General features: G+C 45.3%; 1 protein-coding gene across 1 annotated transcript in view; it reads right to left on the bottom strand.

Moving 5' to 3' along the window:
* Positions 1–2,372: 2,372 nt before the first annotated feature.
* TGM4 (transglutaminase 4) overlaps positions 2,373–17,542 on the bottom strand; it is a 37,924-nt gene continuing 22,754 nt past the window's right edge. The window contains exons 5-15 of the mRNA XM_008171118.4: positions 17,244–17,373; positions 16,576–16,694; positions 15,883–15,990; positions 15,077–15,251; positions 14,806–14,944; positions 12,904–13,007; positions 10,099–10,350; positions 8,647–8,949; positions 7,448–7,617; positions 4,621–4,757; positions 2,373–3,236 (exon numbers count right to left, since the gene is read on the bottom strand). Coding sequence (XP_008169340.1) covers positions 3,095–3,236; positions 4,621–4,757; positions 7,448–7,617; positions 8,647–8,949; positions 10,099–10,350; positions 12,904–13,007; positions 14,806–14,944; positions 15,077–15,251; positions 15,883–15,990; positions 16,576–16,694; positions 17,244–17,373 — 1,779 coding nt within the window. The 3' untranslated portion in view covers positions 2,373–3,094. The remainder of the gene's footprint in view (positions 3,237–4,620; positions 4,758–7,447; positions 7,618–8,646; positions 8,950–10,098; positions 10,351–12,903; positions 13,008–14,805; positions 14,945–15,076; positions 15,252–15,882; positions 15,991–16,575; positions 16,695–17,243; positions 17,374–17,542) is intronic.

The following is a 17,542-nucleotide window of genomic DNA, read 5'->3' as shown; positions in this document are numbered from 1 at the left end:
TGGTTATGTGTTGCCTCTGCTGCCCACCCAGCAGCCCTTTACATGCTCCCCCCTCACTGTCCTCTCCCTGCTTTGCCCCTTCGTCCCTATCCCCCGCTCTGCAGGGCGCGCCCTGCTCTCAGTGCTGTGCAGAGAACCAGCCCCACCCCTGGTCCAGCAGGCTCCTTCCTTCCCCCACTGCCTCTGGCTGGGCCAGGACCCTGGGAAAGCCCAAGACCCTCTGGGCCGGGTTACCGGCCACAGTGGCCAGGAGGCACCGAGCCCTGCGTGTGCCAGAGCTCTGCAGAGCGCGCTGGTATGGGGAAGCCTCTCCACCCCTCACCTATGCTCTGGAGTGGTGGTGAGGGGGAAGCAAGCTCCAGCTTGTTCGTGCCCTGACCCTGCAGGCTCCACAGCAGCCCCCAGGCAGGGGCTTAGCACCCTCTTCACCCTGCCCTTCCCCCACCCCCACCCCCCAGCCCTGGGTTCTGCCCCCAGGGAGCACGGGACTGCTCTGTCCCCTAGTCACCCTCCCCTGCTGAGCCCCCTCTGTCTGGGTTTGCTGATAGTCCTGCAGTCAGGTTCCCTGAGCCCTGGTGCACAATGCATCCTTAGGCTTAACCCCTTCCTGCACGCTCCGTAGCCCAGGGACTGGAGGCGTCTGGGTTATGTTGATGGTCAGCAGCAGCCTGGAGGCGGCAGCTGCCTTTCGACACCGTGCAGGCAGGAAGGGACAAACTGCGTCCAGCCACCAGGGAGCCAGGGGAGAGATGAGCTCTGCAAAGACACAGGCCAGGTCATCCCTTCCCTGCCTCCTCATCCCCTGCAGCTGGAAGCAGCTCCCGTCCCTTCCCTCATATACAGTGCTGAAAGGCTGCTGTTGGCCACATTCTGGTATGAACCCTGACAGAAAGCTGGGGAGTGGGGCATGTGACCACGCCTGCCCTCCACCGATGTGTTGCCTTGGGAAGACAAGGCACCAGGTACCAGGAGAGGCGGGTCTATCCTGGGGGCCCAGTCAGGCATGGAGGGCCGAGAGCAAGGGACATGTCGATCATTCACAGGTGTACAGGAGTGTGTGTGTGTGTCACCTCTTCCCATGTGATTGTGGGGTTGGGGGTGTTTGTGTCACCCCTCCCTGTGTGAACCCTAAAGCCTTAAAGAAAGAAGGTAAATAAAAAGAATCGAACTATACAGTATTTTTCTTTAAAGGGGGCTCAACACCAAGTTGACTAATTTGAATGTTTGTACTGCATGGTTCTGATTGATTGCCATTGAACTCATTTGAATACCTGTAATTTTTTCTAGGTGTCCCGTATTTAGCATAAGGAAATATGGTCACCCTATTTACAGCAGTATTTTGTAATGATATGGCAGTTGCCAATTCCTTCAAATATAGCAATAGAGCTGGTTGAAATTTTTGTCAAAGTAATTGAGATGAAAAATGGCTTTTTGTCAAACAAAACTTTTCATGGAAAATAGCCATTTTTGACAACACTTGCCGCTCTCTTACTGAAAACATTTCCGTTTCTGGTTTTCCATTAAAAGGATTTTCAAAAGTAAAATTATTTTAGTTTCATTTTTTTTATTAAAAAAAAAACAAAAAAAGACACTGTAAATGTTCATGGGAGCTTTTAACAAATACATTTCCCCCCTCTCCCCCAATTCCCCATGAAGAATAACTGGTATTTTTCTACCAGCCCCCTATAAAAGCATCTTACATAGGGTGACCATATTTCCCAAAAGGAAAACAGGACACCGTATGATGCCAGCCTGAGGCCACCCCTTGCCCCCGCTCCTCCGTGAGGCTGGCCTGAGCCCTGCCTGCCCTCCGTGCAAGGCTGGGGTTGCTGCTCACCTGAGCCCTGCCACCCCCGCTCCGTGAAGCAGTTGTTGCTTGCTGGAGCCCTGCCTCTCCCCTCGGCACGGAGCTGGCATCACCCCTCGCCCCCCCTGCACATTCCTCCACCTTGCACCCCACTTTCCTGACAAAAGTGGGCATTTGCTCTTGTCAACTGATCAAGTCGGCAAGCGCAAACGGGACAAATGCCCACTTCTGCCAAAAAAGTCAGGACAGGGCTTAAAAAAGGGACTGTCCCAGCTAAAACGGGACATATGGTCACCCTCATCTTATGGACAATGACCATCCACTTTCTTCTACAAGATGGGCAGTTAGCTCACGTGTAAGGCTCCAGTCCTGCCAGGACCACCACAGAGGCAGACTTCTGGATTCACCTGCACCGAGAGCATTGTGGGTTTGAGCCTAAATCAATTAGAGCCTAATTACACACCCGGGGGGGAGAATGCCTTAACCAGAGTGCGCCACAAAAATCCAAGCCTTTTCATATACGCTCATTGGCTACAGCACACTAGAATAAGAAGCAATAACAGAGTTACAGAACCCAACAATAACAAGGTTTATTGTCATGAAAGAGGCAAGTGCAAATTACAAAGAATTTACCCAACAGATAATAAAAGGGGGACTGTTCAGAAGACCTCTGCTTGGGATCCAGTTTTAGGTTGTTCCTTTAAGAAAAGCCATGTTATGTGTAGTGAAACCTCACAGTATGCTACAATGAGCACAGTAATGCATAATACCTGCATATCAACCATGACAATGCATGATACTGTCAGTCCGGTAACATATGATACAGCACAATCCATCCTATGAATTGAGGCATACATGGAACACCAAAATGGGCATGACAGTAATGGACAGATAAATCATTACTTCACCCAACGTGGGAGTTTAAAAAGGCAAAACAGTGTGCAGATACTGATGGCATTATCATTACACAAAGCTTGTGATTGTTACAAAAGGAAAAGCTAACCCCAGCGTGAGCCACAGTCTAACCATTCCCACTTTCTCAAAACAAGTCCTTAATCATCATAAACAGACAAATTAATACATGTGAGAGTAGATTAACAATCTTTATTAAATCCCCATTAACTAGAATCAAAGCAACTGTGCCCTTAAGCCACTTACATTACCTTATCTCCTATTATAGCCTATAATCCACTAATCAAGGAGGCAGGAAGTGCCAGTGACATCCATCTCAAGTACATATTCAGCAAGACCAAGACTGATACCCTGTTAAGATATTCAGTAATTCCCCTAGGCGGTGATGGTAATCGTCTTTTCCCCAGATATTCCTTTGACTTGGTTAGAGGTCAGTTTGGCTACAATTTTTTTCTCTCCTGTTTTTTTTGGAGCACATATTATTTGGGATTTAATGATCCTACCAGGCATTATGTCCCTAAGAAGAAGGGGGGGAAAAAAAGACAGTTACTAACACAATGCTATATGTATTCATTCCTTTCCAACGGTTTCTTTGCGAATGAAATATAGCTTTCGTAGTCAACATAGAGCTAATATTTCCTGCAGCCTGAATGTAAAGTAAAACAAAAATTCTAATAGGGGTTGTGGGTGGGGAATGAATTAATGAGCCAATTGGTGGTTAGGGACTAGATCCACAAAGGGACTTAGGCACCTAAGTTGGCTGTTAGGCACCAAAGGACAACATTTAGGCACCGCACCGCTGAGCTCTACCTAACACTAGTGCCTAAATTTCTGCAGGTACGCATGCACAAAACTGCCTAACTCCTGGTGCCCCAACCTGCTCAGCACCCTCCTTCACACCTAGGTCCCAGCAGGATTCTCAGAATAGGCATTTCCCCACCTATCTTGCCTTCAGTGACTGATCCATTAGGTGTTCCTAGAGCATGTCTAAATCGTCACAATGGACTGCTGGAGCGAACAGATTGGGAATTTTGCAGACTGCGGCATATCACCTTCCCTGTGATTAGAGCACTTACCTGGGATGTGGGAGGCCTGTTTTCAAATTCCCACTCTGCCTGATTTGGAGCAGGGACTTGAACTTAGGTTTCCCACGTCTTAGGTGAGTGCCCTGACCACTAGGCTATCAGCTATAATGGGTTTTGATTTTGGGTATTCTGGGTTTTGGCTGCAAGGCCACAGGCTACCTAAGCAGCTGACCTGGCGTAGGCACCTAACTCCAGGAGAGGATGTGCCCTCCGGCCTGGACTTAAGCGCTGAGCACTCTGAGAGGGGTGGGACTTAGCCTCAGCGTTTCCTACTTGCTCACTTAGGTAGCTCTCCACTCAGTGTGCTGGCTTCTGTGAATCCCCTTCTTAGGCACCTAACTCTCCTCATGCATTGTATGCTGGGAGCCTGGGTGCCTAACTCGGGGCTGTGGACTCCATCAGGCAACAGGCTGCCTTAAAGTCCGGCATGCCAACGCCTAAATGTCCTGTGTATTTAGCCCTAGGTTTCTTTTCACTGTCTCCAGGGGTGGGGCTTCCTTCACTTTCCTTGGTAGACCATCCCAACCTCTTATAAGGCTAAAGTCATTGAAAGGAAAAGGCAAAGAAAGTCAATTCTTTAGCTGTATATGTTGAATAAACCAAGGTTAGATGGGCTGCTACACAGAGACATATACTGTGTGGCATTGCACCTGCTTGCATCAGGTCTGACTAGGGACAATAGACTTTATAAAGGCAATGAGACATATTATTGGATGTACCTAATTGTTTTTAAAAAGTGTACAAATTTCTACAGACAGCAGAAGTTGTACATTAATCTAATGCAAAGTACCACAATTATCTTAAGTGTAATCTCACCCTTGATCAATCGTTTCCATTTTAAAAATGCCCAGTCCTTCTACATGCAATTTGCATTTTTCCAAGGGAATAGACAAGGTATTTTTGAAGATAAAGGAACAGGTAAAATCTTCATTAATCTTTGCAGTTTCTGGCATCTGCAAAATAAAGAAGGATTACAGAGGCACAGATTAGGTGCATCCTCTTATTAAAAAGCAGAATAGAAGGTGTTTATGGCAGATTGCATTAAAAGAGAGACTGACCATGAGAAAGTCATGCCTTAGTCAAAAAGACAAACAGTTGAGGTCAGAGAGTTAACTGAAACCAGAGATGTTAGTCATCTGGTCCATTTCCCTGCCAAGACAGAGTTGTTTTCCGCATAGATTCTCCAGGGCTTTGTACGCTCCAATTTTAAATGACTCAAACAATGTAGTTTTCACCACTTTCCTTGGGAGTCTACCATCTAATAGATTTCATTGACAGGAAAGACTTTAATATTCAACCCAACATTTAATTTGCTCAGTTTCATTCCATGCCCCTTCATTATTGCCGCATGTGCTCCTCCCACTCCTCAGTGTTTATATACAGGTAGCTGATTCTCATGACCATCCTACCTGTCATTCAGACAAAATAGTCTGGTCTTTTAATTTTTCCTCTGAGCTCATTCTCTCCGGTTATTCTATTTATTTGGCCTCTGAATTCTCTCCAATTTGTTAACATCTTTTTTGGGAACAAGGAGCCCAGAGATAGAAATGGGCCCAAACCAAACCTCCCAGTTTGAACACCCCCAGACTTTGGAATCTGAGGCCTGGTCTACCCTAGGGACTTAAATTGGTATAGCTACCTCTCTCAGGGCTGTGAAAAATCCATATCCCTATGAGACATAGCTATACTGCCCTAACCCCTAGTGTAGACAGTGCTAGGTCGATGGAAGAGGCTATTGCCTCTCGGGAAAGGGGATTATCTATAGGTCGTGTCTACGCTGAAGACTTAGCATGGCACAGCTGCGCCACTGTAGTGTTTCAAGTATAGACATACCCTGAAGCTAGATTTTAATTTTATGATTACCCTCCATCTTGATAATGGCCAAACCAGAACTCAGAGTCTAAACAGCCCTGGGCTGGAGGGTTTGTCTAGGCTGCAGTCCCAGGTCCAGATTTTGAAGGCCTGTGGACTCTTGGCTCATCTCTACATAGAAATAATCATAGCATTCTTGGTGTGGTCTCACCAGTCCTGGGCAGAGTGAGACTATCACCTCCTTTTTGTCTGAGGTGAAGCCTCTGTGATTCTAGCCTATATTTGGTGTTACTTTATATGCCCTAGAGAACCAAAACACTGGCTGCCCCCCACCCCCCCTTTTTTTTTTTTTTTTTTTTTTGCATTTCAAACTTCCATCTAATTTGTGGTCCTATATAATCCTGAAATAGGTTTTTTCCCCCATTACTGCTTTCCAATTAAGTTCTGGGGCCTTGAAATTCAGTCTATCCTGGATTGCATTTTCTGCCCTGCAGGGTTAATTCCATTGAATAGCATCAAAATCCTGTTTAAAAAAATCCCTTCCTTCATGTAGATCGGGTGAAATATTAGGGCTCTGGGACTATTTACCCTTTATCAGATCGCTATATTTTGGATAACTATTCCCCGGTTCTATCAGTTTGCATTTTATCGGGATGTAAATACCTATTGTATTTCCTGTCCCTGCTTCAAACATCTCTCTATCAAAGTGTATTATTTCTAACATCATCATCTTCTCTCTTTTTTTTTTTTTTTTTGCTGTACTTGTCTGGTGCTGCACTGATGGACGAGGGGAGAAAGAGGGCTGATATAGCCCCTTACTTTCATGCAAGCACAGGGTAGGATCTAGGATCTCTCCCTAAGATGTGAGATTGCCAAGGGAGGAGGATGTCCATCTACAGTGCTGACTTGTGTATTTTAGGAGTCCACAGGCCAGTGAGGATGTAAGCTGCAGTCAGCGCACGTAGCTGTTTCTTTTCACAGGTGCATTAAAACATTCTCTTTCCTCACTATCCTCAGGCCCACCCGTGTAATACCACCCTGGCCAGCAGCATTAACTACAGAGAGAGACGTGTCTCCCAGAATCCAGGCTCGCCTTTGTAGCACAAGCCAGAGAAGGATTTGGCCTTTAGTCTACAATAACATTGAATGAATATGTTATTTGGATCATTAATAGAAATGCTGAATGAAATCTTGCCTAGCACTGATCCCTACAGCACCCACTGGCCTACCTGGGTACATATCTGTTTGTCAGTAGCCTCTGAGGCAGTTTTCAATGGACATGAACGTACACAGAGTTATACCAACTGGAACTCATCTTTCAGCCAGGATTTTGTGAGGGACTGTGCCAAGGGATTTAAAGTCCATCTTTATGACATCTTTAAAATGCCACAGCAGTGCCCAGTCAAACACTGCAGCCACCTTTGTAACAAGAGGAGCTGAAAGTCAGGCTCCTCACTCTGGTATTTAGCCCTATAACAAGAGGCCTGGTTTTCAAAACAGCTGAGCTCCCAGCAGCTCTCCCATCATAGGAGCGTTGAGTGCTCAGCACATTTGAAAATCTAAATATAGATGGAGGAGCACAGTTTCAGGTTCCAATTTTTGAAAATCTTGGCTGCGATGTTAGGTTGAGGTAGTTTGGGGCACCTCCATTTATCTGGAAGCAGGGCTCCATGTCCTTATTTTGGAAAATATCCAGACGCTCAGTTCTCACTAGCCTTTCTAGTCACAATTCTAGCTCACTTCTTTACCTAGCCATCCACGCATAGGCATTTGTAGAACACCCATCACCAGGGTATCTATGCACAGCTTCATCCGTCATTTAAATTCTTACCTCCATCTTGAGAGGGGGATATTGGAACGTTAGTGTTAGCTCATCAGTGAGCTTTTCATTAGTTTCCTGAATCTCAGCAATAATGTTGACCGTGATGAGAAGTTCATCCTCAACAGATGTTATAGTCTTCATATAAGCATCAGCTGCTATATTCAGAGGGAGCTGAATAACTGGACCAACAACAGGGGGAAAAAAGATGTTAATGCAGCATATTCTGTACACAACAGAAGGTTGAAGCAGAAAGTCAGTTGGTCTTCATGAAAATGTTTCGTGATATCTATTCTACATAGACTTGATGTGCTGCACAGCTTTAATTATGGACCAATAATGGGGACTGTTTTGCTTCTGGTTTAATGTGGTTCCAACTAGGGATGTAAATAATGGTTAAAAAAATAACCATGTAACTGGGGAACTATGGGTGTGGGGAGTGCTGCAGGATCCCCACGTTTTACATGGGGCTCCACTGCCAGCCCCTGCTGCGGGGTTTCCCAGCTGCCGGCCCTCACCGCTGGCCCCAATGCCCGGGGACTCCACTGCCCACCCCCGCGCCCAGGGTTTCTCCTGGCTGCCACCCTCGGGGCAGCAACGGAGTCCTGGGCTCAGGCAGCAGCGGAGTTTAACTGAAACAGATAAGACTGATGCTTATCCATTAACTGGTTAAACTTTTACATCCCTAGTTCCAATATGGGCAGAAGGTGAATTATCTGCAGAGGACCTGGGCTGAAACTCACAGAAAAGGGTGTGGCTGCAGTTACTAAACAAGCCACGGTTAGGATTGAGGAATGGAACTCCAAAGAAAGTCCCACCCAGGCCTCCGCACAGTAATGATGGGGCCTATATGTGTGAGAACCAGGGACATGAAGACCCTCTGGGAGAAAAGTTCAAGTGAACAATATCTGATTGACAAGGGAAGATTCTGTCCCATATGTAACTCTTGGCAGCAGCGCTCAGCACTTATTAGTTATAGTGTGTTTCCTTGATTCAGAAGTAGTTTGATAGGATGGATTGTAAAGTGCCTAAGTGCATTATAATTATATAGACTCCCCTGCACAAATCCCTCTTTGCTATGCCATAAGCATCGTCAGACCACAGGTCATACACCTGTGTTGATTCACAGTCATTCCACACTAGCTCTGTTGAAGACACATTGCAGTATCATAAGAGAAGACACATGGGATAGGACAGATTCCTGGACCCACCAGGTTTGCCTTCGGTCTGGACAGTCTGTTTGATGGATCCAAGATTGGCCTCTACTTTCCCGGTGTAGGACTGCAGTTGACAAGAGGCAACGAGATTGATCGTCCATGCACCAGCAGAACTGTTTTGTACAATGATGTTCAGATTAATGGGATTGCCCAGCCATAAAACTTTTTCGCCCTCTACATCCAGTTGGATCCCAGCCCGGAGGGGTGGAAGAGGAGTTGTGCTCTCACAAACTGCCAAATTTGAAGAGTTCAGATAGGAGCAAGCCTTTTCCACGGCTTTCCTTTCCTCTGGAGAGCCTGAATACCAGGAAAAGGAAAAGCAAAGCTAAAGTCATAATAAATAATATGCACTGTAATTTCCTCAATCTGGTCCAATTTTTCCTGTTTATCCTTCTGCTAAAATATAGACAGCATAGCAAGACATGCTTCCCAGCACTGAGCACTGCATGTTTAAACTAGTCTACATATCTCTCCGGATTTTACTCTACCATAGGATCTAAACAGTAGGTGAACACACCAGGCCAGATTTTCAGAAGTGACCAGTAATTTTGTGGGTTGTCAATTTGAGACACTTCAGGGGACCCTGATCTTTAGAAGACAGGTGCTCAGCACTTCCTGAAAATCAGTCTCTCCAGTTGGGCACCCAAACCACACTACTCTTTTTTGAAAACTTAGGCCACCAGGTTTACACAACTCAGGGGTGAAGGAGGATGACTGCGAGTCAATATGAATATACGTGGTGACCAAAATCTACACTAAAAGTGTTCCATAGAACTTTGTACATACAGAATGGAGCGTGAAGCAGGTTCAGAGATCCCAGGCTTCTGTTCACAAGAATGGGCTAGCACAAAGACCTAAGACTGCAAGAGCTGAGGAGAAGTAAACTTATCTAAAATATCTATATTGGAAGACTGGTGAGAAGAGGATCAAATGCAGAGTCTAACTTAAATGCCTTTCTGCAATGTTCCTCTGATTTCCCAATTTGGCTGTTCCTCAAATGAGATGTTTTAATAGTCACATTGCTTAACATAGCAAGTTTTGGGTATGTGGTAAGGGGGGTGGGGGAAGGAGCGGTTTCTTGAAATATGATATAATTTGTTGATAGAAGAAGATAAGAAATGGAGCAGTTTTGGATCAAGCAGAACTGCTGAATCTATTGGGCCTACTTCTCTTGTTAATAGCATGCTTGCTACAACCTCTTACTAGAAAACAGCCAGCAGGTGTCACTGCGGACACAAAGATACTCATATGCGAATTTTCCTGATTCCCTCGCTGTTTCTGAATGTATTTTGCTGAGTAGTACACTTTAAATGTGCATTACTAAAGCAGCCGATCGGATTTCCACACTGATAAAGCATGTGACTACTCTGGTATCTGCAGAAAATCACATGACCAGCAGTCTCATCTTATCTTCTACAGGATGCTGGAAAGATCTCAACCGGTCACCTTCTGGGAATTTGTACTGTGTCGTAATGTCTTCCCTTGTGTTCTTCCCAACAGCTTTGGTGCTGATGCTCTTCCCAATGGCCTTGGTCTCCTCACGCAGTTTGACAAGTTTCTGTTTGCCATTCACGTTCTTCACTTGCCAGAAGACCCTGTCGGCATTCACTTCAGCAAACACAAACTTGGAGTCGTACAGCAAATAGACTTCTCCACTTCTGATGGCTTTTAGTGGACAAGGGCCGCACTGGTAAACACCTAAAGAGTATGTTGAATGTTACTTGCTTTTCACATGTATTAAGTGAGGCTCCATTTTCCTCAATCACCACATACACATAATATCCCTGACCTCCCACAGCAGTGGCCCACCCCCATGGTAACGGAACCTGGCAATAAATACTCCTCCACACTAGTTCCGAGCCCAAAACGTTTTCGCTCCTTTAAGTAGCAGATTTTTTACACGATGAAATGTGACTTGTATCAAAGGTGCAAAGCTCAGAGTGGCCTGTAAGAACTTCTATATATTTTACTCTCTTGAAGAAACACAGAATGAGAAAGAGACAGTCTTGTGACTCAGGGAGTTGGACTCTGGAACCCTGGGTTCAACTCCCAATTGTGCCATTGACCTGCTGTGTGATCTTGGGTAAGGCACTTTAACCCTCTGTACCCCAGTTCCCCATCTGTAATATAGGATAATACTACCCTATTTGACAATACTTCCTGTCATTTACAGATGTATAGAACCAGGGCCAGTAATACCTTCCCAGGGAAACCCTACAGAAAGGGCAACATTACATGGGAAACCTGAGAAGCTGCAATTTGTGGTTTCTGACTCACTGTCCGGTTGGGGAGAGGAAATCATGGTCCTCCTGTTGTGAAGCCTTTGCAGAAATCCCATGGCTCAGAAGGTATTGGAACCTTGATGCTACTCCCTGGGCCTCCTGGCTAGCAGCACAGCACCTGCCTCCTCCTCTACCATAACCCATTCCCCAAAAGAAAGCAGTGTGAGAATGTTATGATTAACTGCCATGGAGTTTGCAAGAACACCAGGTAGAGAAACTGTTCCATGACGATGCAATCTCTGTCCACCTTCCTGAAGCCTATGAAGCCCTAACCACATGGGGTTTCCCTCCATAGGTTCAAAAAAGTGACACCCTTCCCTCAGCTGTTTAAAGGAGTGGGATTTCTCTTCCTTTCAGCCCATTCGCAATGCAGAGTGGGGATGGAAAAGGGATTGTGGGTCAGATAAAGCCCCTGAAGTATGGGCTACTGGACTGAGACTCAGGAGTCCTGAATTCTATTCCCAGCTTTGCCACTGACCTGCTGGGTGACCTTGGACAAAGCACAGCTCTGTGCCTCAGTTTCCCCATATGTAAAACAAGGATAATGATACTGACTTCCTTTGTAAATCAGTTGAAATCTACTGATGAAAAGCACCATATAAATGTTTTATTGTTATTTGAAATCTGATTGTTGATTTTGTAAGGAACTTTTTTTTTTCCTCAAGACACTGGGAACAATTCCCCATAAGAACCATTCAGGTTCAGTGCACTAAGGGCCTTGTCCCAGTTTAAACTTCCTATTATTCATGACACTCTGTTCCCTTCCCTCCCTCTGCAGTCCCCTAGTGCTTCGTTAGATGCCATCTCCCTCCAGCCTCCTCCTTACTCTGGAGTAGGAGAGATCTGATAAATAATCCTATTCTTTGTATGTTCACTGTTGGTAGCCCTGGTTGCCATCCCCAGCCGAGCTGATGCTGCTAGGAATCCTACCACATTCTCCCCTATGAAACCAGCTGCAGACATGCAATTTCTAAGCAGGTTTTACAAAGCAGCAAAAGATTTCCGAAGCCCAATATCACGGCGCTTCCTGAGCGCCCTCAATTCCCACTGACTATAACGAGAGTTGACAGGGCTCAGCACCACGCAGCACTGCAGGATCAGGCCCTTTGCATCTATCTGCATGTGCTGGAGTTCAGCATCTTTCAGTTTGCAATGATATTTCTAGGCCTTCTTTATTTCAGCTCTTCTGACTCCTGCTACAATTATACAGTTGCTGACTACTCTGTTCCCAAACCCGAAATGGCAAGGGACAGCATATTAAATAGCATCGGTAACAGGGGCTAATGCACAGGCCAACCCTTTGAAACCTGCTTTATCTATAGGATCTAGAGATGTATACTGATGGATGTTGGAAACTGACCCAAAAAGGTACAGGTTGAAAAAAGTGTGTTAACAGAATTTACTGTAAAATAAAAAGAGTGCTTTGCCTTTCTGTAGTTCTTGTAATCGGAGGACATCAAAATGCTTTGCTAACATTAATCAATTAGTCTTCACAACACTCTTTTAGGCAGGTAACTATCATCTTCTGTTCAGTATTGGATAAACTGAGGCCCAGAGAGGCAAAATGACTTGCCCAAGGTCCCCAGTAAATCCAGGCAGAGATGAGAACAGAACCCAGATCAGGAGCCCATGCTCCAATCCCTTAAACCATTTTCATTTCCTAGTGCCATGAAATGTTTGATTTTCTGCTTGCAAAAATGCCATAACATTTATATCCACGGCACCAGCAGTGAGGCCAAAGGACTTTCATTTAAGAGGTCAGAGCATAGGGCTGGGAACCAGGAGATCTAACTTCTATTCTCAGCTCTACCCCTGTGTGAACTTGGGCAACTCACTTCACTCAGGTTTGACATGAATTGGATTAGTCAAGTGCTTAAAGTGTTTAAGTGCTTTGCTGAAAAATTTTCCTTGTAGAATATCCCTCCCGCCTCCCAGATCACAATAGAGTCTCTTTGTTTGTAAATCTTACCTTGACTTATCTCCTGGGGGGTGGCATCAACTGCCTGCCAACCGTCAAAACCCTGGGGCAAGTCTGGCCTTTTCATCCACACATCATTCCACACGTGAAAATTCCTACATGCAAGTAGGTTGCAAAATTAAAAACAAAATTATTTGCACCCTGCAATTTAACATGCACGTTCAGCCAAAGAGCTGAGTGATCATATTGATCCCCCAGAGGAAGAAGTGGGCTCAGTTTTGTACCCTGACTCATTTTTACAGCAGAAATACTTTTTTAAAGAATGGGGGGAGGAAATCTGTATTTTCCATGCATTACGTCCTTTGCACGTTGTGAGAAGAGAGCTGTAAACCACTGCAGCAGTCTTACCTCTTTCTGTCTTTAATTGTCTGATTGGGTCAGATTGTGATCTCCTTACTCACACTGACTGGTAGTCTACACTGCAGCTTTACCACGGGTGGCAACAGGGCTGGCGCAACCCATTAGGCAACCTAGGCGGTCGCCTAGGGCACTACAATTTGGAGGGTGGCGACTGCGGCGGTATTTCAGCAGCGGGACCTTCCACTGACTAGGGTGGCAGAAAAGCTGGCGGCGCGCCTGGGTGGCAATGAGACTAGTTGGGGAGACACGTGCTACTCAGCCTGAACAAGGGGGCCACAGTCTGGCCCTTTATGTGATCGTTGCTAAAAAGACCCTTAATGTTATTTTTAAAAATGTACCACCTGATCCAATGTCCACTGTAGGCCATAAAAGTCTTCCGTTGAGTTAAAAGAGCATTGGATTAGGCCCTTACTGCTCACGGGCAAAGTATGATTTTCAAAGGCTCATGTGGCCAAGTCAACACCAAATTGCATCAGGTCACTTGGAAACACTTCTCTGGTCCAAGGGTTGTTTCCATGACACATCTCAAGCACCAACCATGTAGTGGGGGCAAAAGACATATCTAGCTTCAAGACTAAGCTTGATAAGTTTATGGAGGGGATGGTATGATGGGATAGCCTAATTTTGGCAATTAATTGATCTTTGATTATTAGCAGGTAAATATGCCCAATGGTCTGTGATGGGATGTTAGATGGGGTGGGATCCGAGTTACTACAGAGAATTCTTTCCTGGGTGCTGGCTGGTGAGTCTTGCCCACATGCTCAGGGTTTAAGTGATCGCCATATTTGGGGTCGGGAAGGAATTTTCCTCCAGGGCAGATTGGCAGAAGCCCTGGGGGGTTTTCGCCTTCCTCTGCAGTGTGGGGCATGGGTCACTTGCTGGAGGAGTATCTGCACCTTGAGGTCTTTAAACCACGATTTGAGGACTTCAATAACTCAGATATAGGTTAGGGGTTTGTTACAGGAGTGCATGGGTGAGATTCTGTGGCCTGTGTTGTGCAGGAGGTCAGACTAGATGATCATAATGGTCCCTTCTGACCTTAAAATCTATGAGTCTATGAGACACTAGAACTAAGTAATACGTAAGGTTTTTTTTCATAATGGAAAAAAAAAGGCATTTTTTCATTTTCTTCACCCACAAAGATGGCTGAAACACTTTTCCATGTGGTTTGCAGGAAAATTCAACTTCAGAAAGAGACCAGGCATGCAAAATTTCAGCCGGATAGGACAGAAAGATATGAGCAGGTCAAACCAAGAGCTTAGAATGGAACAACTTGGGAATCCTTAACTACAGCTGCAGCTAAGGCTAGAACACAAACCCTGCTAGAGCCCAAACTGTCTATTCCTCTCAGATGCAGGTCGAACAGGGAAATGCCTATAGAAAATATTCAAGCTACCTCTTATTGTTCAGCTGCAAACCCAAAATAATAGAGAAGTTCTAAAAGAAAAACCTCCTGGGGCTTAGAAATACAAATGAAAGTTCTACAGGAAAGCTTCAGGAGTACAGGAATTATCTAGCGTTCTTTAGAGTTACCAGACAGAGTCTGATGTCATGTCATCCAGTTTTTCGCCTTTTTCATTCAGGTAGATGTCAACTTTCAGATTTTCCTCAGTATCGTGAGCCGAGGCGAAGTTAGTCACACTTCTGGCTGGAATCCCCAGGCAGCGCATGGCTGAAATATACATGAACGAAACCTCACTGGGAAAAGCTATTTGGAAAGTTCCCCACCACCAGCTGCACTGTGTGGCGGAATCTCTCCCCAGTGTTTGGTGTATTGGGAAAGATGGATGGTACCGTATTTTACCTGTAGTAAGAACTCCAGAGAAAACCCAGCACTGACCAAAGCAGATGGGTTTTTTTGTTTTGTAGTATTTCTGCAAAATTGGAGCACTTCCTGTCCAGGCCACGGGGGAGGTTCCGCCAGTATAGGTTCCTGACCAGTTCCCAAAAAGGACTCCTGAGTCATCATTGGAATTAACCTCAGACACAGAGAAGAGAGAAAACAAAGTCAGGCAAGAGACCCAGTGGAACTCAGACTTGTCACGGAGATCTCGTCTGTGCCTGCACTTCCTCTGGGCGCAGGGCACCCACTGCCACTGTAACTATGACAGTTAACAAGGCTGTCTTGCTATCATTAGCTGGCTTCCCTCAGCCAGCTGCCCATGTTCTTCCTGTAAGGCTCAGACATCCAGAGGGGAGATGTAACTGCTGCTCAGAGGAGCTGTAACTCAGCATGCATTTTGCATCATAAATTCTTCTAGTGCACTGAATGGGGAACATACCATGTACAATAGCTGTTCTTCTGATTCTTGCCCTGCAGAGAGTACAACTTCAGCATAGCAGCCATGCATCAGAAAGGACTGGCTAGATAATGTGGGGATGCTACATTGCAGCTACCTTTTCCCTCTACCAGTTTCTTCAGACCCTCCTCCATGTGAGTTATAAGCAAAATCCATTTCAAATTAGGCCTGTAATGGTTTTCTAAATGCCAGGGGCACAGAAGAGATTGAGACAGACAAACAGGAGGAAGAGGGGTTGGGACAAACTGATTTGTAACAGCAAAACAAAAAGAAATGAGTCGATGGCAAGTCACTTCTCAGAGAGACTCACCAAGGCAGACATGGCTCTGGACACAATCACAGGATCTTTTCTAACTTTTTGCTTGAGTTTACTTTTGTCCAGGAGATACATACAGGAGTCCAAGACATCTTCCTCAAACTGTTTTGGAGAGGGAAAAAAAGGCCCGTTTACTTGCTGCTCCAAATGCAAACTGCCTGATTCTGACAAGTCTATTTGAGTTTTCTTACAGCAACTAATTGATATGACTCAGATTAACCTCCAAACCTTATTATGTCAGATGAATTTAGTGTTCATGAATGGTACTGGATTGACTTCCATGGAGACTGAAGTTCACCGGTTATCTACAGAACAGGGCCCCAGAACTGTCATACCTCTGTCTTAAGCTGAAATGGAAGGACCTCGTCGGGGGGGGGAGGGGGGGCAGGGGGGGCGTGGCAAGCATAGACCAGTCTCCATGCATTAATATATAGGACCTTATCCAGCAATCCTTACTCATGTGAGTAGTCTTTAGTTACATTAATAGTCTCACCGAAGTCAGAGAATAAGAGTACTCATGACCTCTGAGATATGTGTGTGCTTACTTAGCTCCTTGAACTGGGGTCTCAATGAAAGGTCACATTTGTTGGAATAGCACCTGCTTATGTTGAGAGAGAGAGAGAGAGAGAGTGCGCGAGCGAGAGAGTGAGCACACGTGATCATGCCCATATTATTACTGTCTTTTACCTGTCCAAAATTCCAGGGTCTTCCAACTATATTTTGTATTGATCCAACATAGATGTAGCCTGTGTCGCTGAGAACATACTCCAATCTTTCAGTATCATTAGGCATGAAAACTGTGTCAGCTGAAGAAAACACATGAACATGTTACTTGATTTTCATGCACTTCGTAGAAATCTTTTCAAAGGCTGAACAAGTCTTTTTTGTTCTTGAAACAAAGCTAGTGAAGCTTAGAGTTAGTAGCACTGGTTCCAGAAGAATGATTAAAGAGCGTTCAGATTTAAGTCCTGAACTTTCTTCCATCCCTGGAAAAATAACCATGTTCTCTATGAAATGGTAGAAAACGTCTTTATTTTTCACACCTACTTGTTCACAATGAACTGGAGGGTGAACCCCTTTTTCCCCATTGATGAGCCGCTACTCAGAGAAACGGTGCCATTGGCTTAAATGGGACCATTAGTGTGAATAATGGAGCACCAATGGGAGTAAGGGATTCACAGTCACAGTCCGGCCCAGTATCAGTGCTAAATATTATTGGCTGACGTTCCATGGCTTGCAGAATTAGGCGTCAGTGTTTTAAAGAGAAGAGGAGCAAGAAACTGAGAATAAAGAGGAAAGTCTCATCATCTCCTATAGCAGTCATTGTAACCATGTCACGAGGCCATTTCTATTACCTTCACACCAAGGGTTGAACAACACGTAGACAACTTTGTTTCCAGGGTTATAAATGTGAGGCCCAGTTTTCACACTCAGAAAGTATTTTCCAACAGCTGCATCTGCCGGACTGGTCACAGCTACCAGGCACTAAGCAAAGCACAAGGCAGGCGATTATCCATCACATTGCCCCCTCTTCAATGTGAACAAATGTGGTACAAGTAACACTCTCCGATCTTACAGCAACGAATCTAGTCAAGCCTGTGGCGCGTGCTGAAGGGAGAAATGGAGGGGATGAGGACGAGGCAGCTGTCAGAAA

Source organism: Chrysemys picta, chromosome 2 (assembly GCF_011386835.1).
Source record: "Chrysemys picta bellii isolate R12L10 chromosome 2, ASM1138683v2, whole genome shotgun sequence".
Classification (NCBI taxonomy): Eukaryota; Metazoa; Chordata; order Testudines; family Emydidae; genus Chrysemys; species Chrysemys picta.
Note: the sequence above shows the minus strand (reverse complement) of the source record. Positions and strands in the feature narration are given on the sequence as shown.